Source organism: Pseudogymnoascus destructans (genome assembly GCF_001641265.1).
Source record: "Pseudogymnoascus destructans isolate 20631-21 unplaced genomic scaffold scaffold_5, whole genome shotgun sequence".
In the NCBI taxonomy this organism is placed as follows: domain Eukaryota; kingdom Fungi; phylum Ascomycota; class Leotiomycetes; order Thelebolales; family Thelebolaceae; genus Pseudogymnoascus; species Pseudogymnoascus destructans.
In genome coordinates, this window is record NW_020167524.1 from 1,238,264 (window position 1) to 1,246,731 (window position 8,468).

General features: G+C 49.3%; 2 protein-coding genes across 2 annotated transcripts; one reads left to right on the forward strand and one right to left on the reverse strand.

Annotated features, from left to right (window-relative positions):
* Window positions 1–1,226: 1,226 nt before the first annotated feature.
* On the reverse strand, window positions 1,227–5,244 carry VC83_02599 (uncharacterized protein). Its single transcript, XM_024466257.1, has 3 exons — window positions 4,459–5,244; window positions 2,680–4,404; window positions 1,227–2,631 (listed from the first exon to the last, which is right to left on the reverse strand). The coding sequence occupies exons 1-3, from the start codon at window positions 5,164–5,166 to the stop codon at window positions 1,789–1,791; spliced, it is 3,276 nt and encodes a 1,091-aa protein (XP_024326052.1). The 5' UTR covers window positions 5,167–5,244; the 3' UTR covers window positions 1,227–1,788.
* On the forward strand, window positions 5,245–7,962 carry VC83_02600 (uncharacterized protein). Its single transcript, XM_024466258.1, has 7 exons — window positions 5,245–5,628; window positions 5,699–5,768; window positions 5,822–5,862; window positions 5,912–6,002; window positions 6,058–6,140; window positions 6,191–6,320; window positions 6,365–7,962. Exons 1-7 carry the CDS (start codon window positions 5,491–5,493, stop codon window positions 7,771–7,773), a joined length of 1,962 nt encoding a protein of 653 aa, XP_024326071.1. The 5' UTR covers window positions 5,245–5,490; the 3' UTR covers window positions 7,774–7,962.
* Window positions 7,963–8,468: the final 506 nt, after the last annotated feature.

Here is an 8,468-nt window from a genome sequence, read left to right on the forward strand (position 1 = left end):
GGGTCAACATATTCTTCCGGGCACGCTCTTCCTTCCGGGCCTCGATTCCAGCTCTCTTAAGCTGGTTCCGAGCCCGGTTTATAGCCTGGCGGGCTACTCGGGCCTCTGTAGCTGCGAGCTTCCGGGCTTTAAGCTCAGCTTTTTCAGCCCGGAGCTCGTGAGCTCGAGCAGCCCGAAGCTCACCTCCAAATTGAAGCCAGGCCTGGCTTCGGCTTGCCCGCTTCCTAGAATCCTCAACCTGCCGTCGGGCAGTCCGTAAATCAAGCTCCGTAAGCTGGCCTGAGGCCACGACCTCTTCAGTTCCAGTAAGCCAATTCCTGTAGCTCTCTTTTGAGGGGCTACTAAAGCCCTCCGGAACCCAGTTTTTCCAACGCTGTAGCCCTCTTCAACCTCCCTAAAATTAGAGTGTTTTGGGGTAGAAACCCAGATTGGTAGGGGCGTAGGTGTAGGCGTAGGTGTAGGTTGTGAGTAGGTGCGTAGTTTTGTAAGGGTTGTATTACAGCTAACAGGCCAAATACCAGCTTTCCGGAAAGCTGATATTATAGTAGACTCCTTAAAAGTCTGCTCCCGGATGTGTGTGAGATCTCTCATAAAGGACTGTAGGTCGTAGGTAATATCCATCTCTCGTATGGCTGCAAGCACAGCTACTCGGTGCCAGTGCTTATACTGCTGGAAAATCCCTACGTCTAATGGCTGTAGAATGTGTGTAAGATGTGAGGGGAAGGTGTAGACAATGATGTCATGCTCTTCTGCTGCAATGACGAAGTCATCGCTTGTATGACTTGCATGAGAGTCGAGTATTAGAACTCGGGGGCTCCCATTATGAGGGGTTGCGTGCTCTGCAAAGTGCTCTAGCCACTGTAGTGCAAGCTGCGTGTTTGAAAATCCTGTGTCGGAGAGCAGTACTAGCTCTGTGCCTTCGAGGTTGGTGTGGTACCATGAATCCATATGTATTTTGCCTGGAATAACAAGTACTGGTGGTATGACTTTTCCTACTGCAGACACAGTCTCTAGGATAGTAATAGACGTACGGTTTTCAGGGCTTGGAGTGTAGAGCTCATTTGCTCCGCGTGGCACCATAACACGCTCACCTCCTGGAATTCCAATCCTAAAGCCTGTTTCATCCATATTCCAAATTGACTCCGGCTCTATATGGTGTTCCTGTATAAACTCAAGGTACTCTTTAAACCACCGTGTAATAGTAGGCTCATCTTGAGCTCTCGTACGCTGTAGTGCAATAGGCTTCGTAGTAATAAAGTGGTATTCTTGAAGCTCATTCTTAATATATTTAGTAAGCCAGCTTGGTGATGGCGGAGGCCGTAGGTGTAGACTCTGGAGCTGGCAAACAGCAGAAAATATCATATTTCTAGTAGCTCCAAGCCCTAGGTGATACTGCTCAAGAATCCATTTCTTAAGGGCTTCTGACTGCGCAGTAGAGAGCACCTTATTCTGACCTCCGTGGGTAAGCTTCTGAGCACGGCGTTTAATGCTTGAGCGTAGCGTTGAGTCAGGCACTTTGAAAATGCGACAGGCGACTGATATAGATTCAGAGGGGTTTTCAGGAGTCCCCTCCATGTAATGAATTGTATAGGATTACAATATAAATTACTGTCTATAGCTATGGTAAAAGTTTTACTAAGGAGTAGCGGTGAACAGACGCACGTAGCGAAATCGCGCATCTCGCTTCTCCAAATTTCTTAATCGCGCATCTCGCTTCCTCCAACCTTGAGCGAAGCGAAAAGTTGGATACGACGATTACTTACTTTTGATAACGCTCTCCACCACAACTTAACCCATATCCTCATCCTCATCTCCTCCCATCATATCAGCATAGTCATCCACCGAAGCAAACATTGGCAAGCTCTTCATCTTCTTCTTCTTAGCCCTGCCCGTCACCGTACCATCCACCTTCGCCTCTGGCTTCTGGTTGGTCTCTAGCTCCTTGTTGAACAGAGCATCCTCATCCTCATCTTCACCTTCGTCCACCTCATCCTCATCCAAGAATGGGCTTGGCTCCTCATCTTCTTCAGATCCTTGCTCTTCCTCATCCGTGCCCTCGACATCCACTTCATCATCCTCCCATATGGCATCACTGCCCTCAGAGCCCTCATCTCCAGAATCGTCCAAGTCAAGCATCTCAAGATCGCTCTCGTCGTCGCTAGGACCTTCAACCTCAGGCCTAGAGTCAACCAGAGCCTGCCAGATCTCATCTTCGTTCTCATCTTCGTCGTCGCTTCCATCTCCAGCAGCCTTGGCTGGCTTGCCCTTCTTCTTGCTCAACACCTTGCCCTTGCCAATCTGGTTGAAGTACTTGTGGAAGAAGACCTCGTCAACGGCAACATCCTCAGCCTTCTTGCGCCAGAAGGCCTCGGAGTTGACCGGCTGGTGAGCTTGCGCCGTGGCGCGGTTGGCAACCAGAACTCCGTTGCTCTCTCCGCCAGCGAGAGGCTGCATGATAGAGCTACCCCTGAGGCCACCCGCGGATGCCTTGGCATTGCGGTAGACAAATCTGTCGAGGAAGGATATTAAGGAGTGGGAGGCAAGGTCTGGCTTGGCTGGCATCACGGCTGATGTCAGAAGACGGTCGGCGAACATAGCCACCGAGGGATGGAAATGGGCAATAAACGGTGTCTGGTTTTTATTAGCAAATAACAGAAAAGACTTCAGGATAAAGCGTACCAGTTCCCAAAGACAGCTCTTATCAGCGTTGCTGTGCTCGGGGTCTCTCTTCCGTCCGTCGTATAAGCCTTCCTTTGGTGCAGGTTTCGGGATTCTGTCGGGGTGCATAAGGTTCTCGTGAAGGGTTGCGGCCTCGGAGGCGGCTGTCTCGGTCTCGGGAACATCCTTGAACACTTCTTCGTCCATGTCATCAGATGCCTCTGGTTCAGTGATCATCGTGGTGAGGCCTTGGAAGGTAGCTTCCAGCTCTCTAAGCAGATAGAGGACACCACAAATAAAGGGCGGTTGGTGTAGTGTGATGATTTGGAGGAGTCTCTTTGCAAAAGCCTTCACTCGCCTAATGTCCAAATCCGACTTCAGAGCGCGGAACAAGAGGTTGAGGTAGAGAGCATGCTTTGACGACATGATCAGCCGAGGATCCAGCAGCGATTCGTACAGGGTTCGGTAAAAGCGCTCCACAGCAATAGTCTTTGTGGATGAGAGTTGCTGGATAAGCATCAAGGCCTGTATGCTCGTATTGAAATTGGAAGAATGGGTAATCTTGAACAGCAAATCCATGTGCTTCTCCAGAGTGACGTCGTCCGATTTCGAGAATGGGAGGGCACGGTTGACACCAGTCAAGACGGCAGAGATCATTTTCTCGGTCGTCTCCTCACTGCTTAGCTTTGCCTGTTCCTCCTTGGTTACCTTCTCCAACGCCTTCTTTCCCTTTTGCCCACCTCCACCTTGGACTTGACCCTTCTTGTTCATGACAGGGCCAGGTGCAGCAGATGGTGGCAGTGGCTTCTTTAGGAGGGTAACGAAGAGGTCGAAGTAAATTTTCAGGAGCCTCTGGGCCACTCCCTCCTCTTTTCCACTAAGGATGGTCTGGTTCAGGGTGTTGATGGCGTAGTACTTTGAGTGGGTGCTTTGATGCGGGCGTAGCAAAAGCTCAGTCTCAATAGCAGAGACGATGATCGGCTTCATGAGAGGATGTGTCGTCTGCAATTGTAGGATCAGATATGAAGTTCTAGACGCAAGCTTCTTGTCTGGGTCTCCCAGCTTGTTGACCAAGAGACGGAGTAAGTTGGATTCTTGTTCGGGCTTCTCCTTCAAGAGCTCGTAGACATAGGTTATCGCACGTCCTCGAGCGAACTCGACCTCGTCAGCGCACCATCCTTCAAGAACTTGCAGAATTTCGAAGTAGATCTCTTTCAGCCAATCCTCATAAGCCCATGAAATTAAATGGGCCTTGGTGATGCTGCCAGGGAGCGGATCTTGGCTTCTCCAGTTTGATACGAACTCGGTCTGAAGAGTTCCCAGAAGGCCAGGCTGGGTGGCAAAGGTCCTCAATCGGCGATCGGCTGGCAGCACAACGCCTACACCAAGCAAATCCTTCAAGGCGCCTAATGCTGTGACGGCCTGGCCTCTACTGCGCTTCTTCGCTAGGCCAAGAAGACTCTCAAAGGACTTCGTGGTATGTATAGGAGACTCTTGAATCACCAGCGTTAAGGCCGAAACCTTATCGTCCAATGTACCGGAAGCCATGATAGTGGCAAGAAAGCGGTGAGACGATGTTGATGAGAGATGCTTAGAGGCGTAAAGGTTGCTGTCGACTTCAAGCAAAGACTTCGCATATTTCTTGAACTCTTCGATGATAGCTCTGTGTGCAGGTACGTCTAAAAGTTCAGGAGTTGGAAGGTCACCCAATGGTGCCGAATGCCAGTCTGGCCGCGCCTCGAATATCTACGTCTCTGTCAGCCGACCGGTTTTTTAATTGTCGCTATGGAAAGAACTGACTAGGCGGTTGACATCTTTAGTCTTTTTGTCTTGCTTATTATCTTGCGCCTGGACTAGCTGTGGGATTGGCTCTTCAGTCTTCTTGGGCGCTTTTTTCGGCGTATCAGGCTCCTCTTCCCACTCCTCTGAGTCTTCATCCACTTCATCTGCCTCAACTTCGGAGTCGCTGGCATCAGCCTGGGTTTGGCCTTCAAGTCCGAGCCCAGCAATGAACTTTGAGAACTCTTTGGCGAATTTAGTGTCATCCACCTTGGGTTGAGTGCCTTCAACATCTTCGTCGTCCGATTCCACGCCGTCGAGCAGATCCAGATCCTCCTCAGTTCCTCCGAGAGCGAGGATTTCTTGCAGAAGGATATCTCTAGCTGAACCTTCTGTCGCTACACCACCCTCAGCCTGCTTTGGCTTGCGATCCGTAGCCTTGTTCGACTTGGTAGGTGTTTTCACATTGCCCTCAGCGTCGCGCTTCTTTCCTGGGGCAGTATCTTTCGAGTGAGATGCTCCGTTCGCCTTGCTCTTGTCTTTCTTCGCAGGCTTCTGTGCTGCGTCGGAGCTCGCTCCCTTGTTGAATCCCTTCTCGATCTTCTCCGTCAGAGCACTCAATGCGCTTTCGTCAAACGACGGCAGGCTTTGCGCTGAGGCATTCTTGCTTGGTGTGTTGGGCTTGACCTTTTTAGAGGCCTTGCCGGTGTTGGTACCATGTTTGCCCATGGTAATATCTCTGTTTCCTCAAGCTTTTCAGCTTGCGCTGTATAAAAATTTCCTTGGGCAAGCTTGGAGTTGAGGAGGTAAAAGTTCAAATCGGCGGAATTTTCCCGAGACCCCGGTAAAAGTTACCCTGTCAAAATGTGGGGCCAGATGGGGCAACTAAACTCGTTGTCCAGCCTCGTGAAGCATGTACCCTACATCGGTTGCTATAAAGCTTTTAAAACACTACGAATATCGGTCAATGGCTTATATATTATGAGCAGAGGGCATTTAAACCCCTAGGATTGAATATTTTGAGGCCTTTGAGGCGCGTTACACTCATTCAGCATGAATACTCAGTGCAACAAATTACTAGCCCGCTGTGGTAGGCCTTCGAGTATCATCGAGCGCCGCTATGCTGGTCTCCAAAGCCCATATTGGTCAAACCATTGGGGTGGAGTAAGAGTGATTTCAGGTGTCCCTCATGTATGTCTTGCTAAACCATTCCGTTATATTCAACTCCCGCCACGTGACACAGAAACTGATCATTCTGCAGTTGGACCAGAGGTCGAGACTTTCTAAAGTATGGACTCCTACGGGAGGAATTGCTCCTGGTGCCAATGAAGGTTTAAATGCCAGTGCCCTTTACTAAATTTCCAATTTCTAATATATTAGGTAGATGCCCACTCGAAGCTTGTGAGAGCTGGTTTTCTGCGGCAGGTACGTAAATTCTTACTGAAGAAAGGGGGCGGTAACTAACCAGACACAGGCTCATTCTGGGATATTTCACATGCTCCCTCTGGGCCTCCGTGTTCAAACTAAAGTTGAGAAACTTCTCGACAAGCACATGTCCAGCATAGGTGAGGTCTCCAGAGGTTTAACATTCGCCGGACCCCAACTGACTTCTTAATGCAGGTGCTTCAAAACTTGACTTATCAAGCATTTCATCCGAGGAGCTATGGACTATGAGCGGCCGTTTAAATGCTATTAATGCAGAGGTATAGTCCTCCCACTCCATGTCTAAGTGAAATACTGACACTTTGGGTAGTTGTTTCGATTTAAAGACAGAAAAGAGGCTGGCTATCTTTTAGCTCCTACACATGAAGAAGAGATCACGTCCCTTGTGGCAAATACCATAAAATCATATAAAGAGTTGCCTGTTCGGTTGTATCAGATATGTAAGGTGCCTATCTTCCATCCCTGATCTTTGCTGATAATTTAGCCCGTAAATATCGTGATGAGCTTCGTCCTCGGCACGGCCTTCTACGCTCCCGTGAATTTTCCATGAAAGACCTTTACACTTTCGATCTCAGCCCAACTCTAGGTATGGTGACATATAACCAAGTTCGAGCGGCCTATGTTCGCCTTTTTGACGAACTGAAAGTTCGTTACCTTGTTGCCGAGGCCGATTCTGGAGATATTGGTGGTGATCTTAGCCATGAGTATCACTTTCCTACTTCGATGGGAGAAGACCATATCATCAGTTGCCGAAGCTGCGATTATGTAGCCAACGAAGAGCTTGCCGAGTCCGCACTGCCTCCAGCCACTCATGATTTCGGGGCGACTTGGTCATTTGTCTCCTCAGGCCTCGAAGCCAGCGCTGCCAAAAATACGTTTACTGTCTGGCGAGGGGTTTCGCGAGATAGAGGCACATTGGTCAACGTCTGGTATAGTCCGAGAGATGGGTTTCAAGGCGGGTTGGAGGTCAACACTCATGCTGTCAAAAGCATCGTCTCAGACCTTGATCCAGGGGTTGAGAATGCGGCACTACTATGGGCACAGGCTATAGAGAAGAACATTATTGAGGGGCAGGAGGCTTTGCCTCGAGGTTCCAGGATAGTCAATCTCGTGGATTATCGACTGCCGCCGTCTCTTTCTGCGACCATTCAATCAGGCGAGATCGACCCCTTGTGGACAAACTCTCCGCTCCCTTCTTCCCTTGGGATTACAACCTCAACAACCGCCGAAAATACTTCGGATGGGCAGCCTCTTAATCTATTACGGATAAGTGAGGGCGACGCATGCCCAAGGTGCAATGATGGCTCATTAAAGATTGAGAAAGCTATTGAATTGGGGCATGCCTTTTATTTGGGTGCGAGGTACAGCGATCCTATGAAAGCCGTTGTGACACTCCCCGCTGGCTACATTGAGCCAGAGGCATCAAGGACTGAGGGTTCTGCACAGGCTCCTGTACCTCTGAAATCAGCCCAACAAGTCCAAATGCAGATGGGTTGCTACGGTATTGGCGTCTCCCGTCTGATAGGCGCTGTTGCAGAGACGCTTGCAGACGAAAAGGGGCTCAACTGGCCTCGCGTTATTGCACCATACGAAGCGGTTGTCATCCCCGCCAGAGGACAGGAAGAAGGAGCTGTGGGTGTGTATGATGCACTGGCAAGAGGTCGATCAATATCGGGAGATGCTCTCGATGTTGTTTTAGATGACAGAACCAATTCTTTTCCTTGGAAGATGCAGGATGCTGATTTGGTTGGGTATCCGATCATCGTAGTCGTCGGTCGAGGGTGGAAGAACAATAGGTCTTGCGAAGTCCAATGCAGAAGGTTGGGCACAAAGGAGGAGGTACCTTTGGATGGCTTGGCCGCTTACATCAACAAGCTTCTTGTGCAATTGTAGGATATATAAATAAATGTAAGTTAGTATATTTGTAACAGTGTTCGGCACAGATACCAATATACCCGTGGTATCCGGGTATATCCTCGAGTATATACCTACCCGGCGATATTTTAGGAGTATCCGGCGTATCCGGATACTCTCGAGTATATATCCGGATACATGCCAAGAATAGCCAAGCGCAGCCAAGACCTCTTTTTTCCAACGTCGTGAGATCTATATTGATGCTGTATAAAGTGATAATTATCCTCAGAATGAGCGACTCGTCGTTATCAGATATACCAACGGAGCCTGAGGGCTATAATAGCTATGATACTCATAATGAGCCAAGTCTGCCAACGCTGCCGCCCCCTATTCATATTCAACAGGATATTAATCCTACACCGCTCCGGCTTCAGCCTCCAGGACGAATGCTGCCACCAACGTCATCGGTACTATTTACGAAGCTATTATATTCGCGATTGATACTTGATAGTAACCCACCTACAGTCAAAGTAACTTGCTTACAACCAGGCTGCGGATATTCACCTACTCCGCAGCTATTAAGTCAGACTTCAACCGGTAATCTTTGGAAGCACTATACGCAGAAGCATCCAACAGTAGCATATACAATGAAAGGTCATACAATTACGCCGTCAAGCCCATCAAGTAGTGCATCGTCATTTTTTGAGCCACGGCCGCGGAACCCGCAAGTCCAG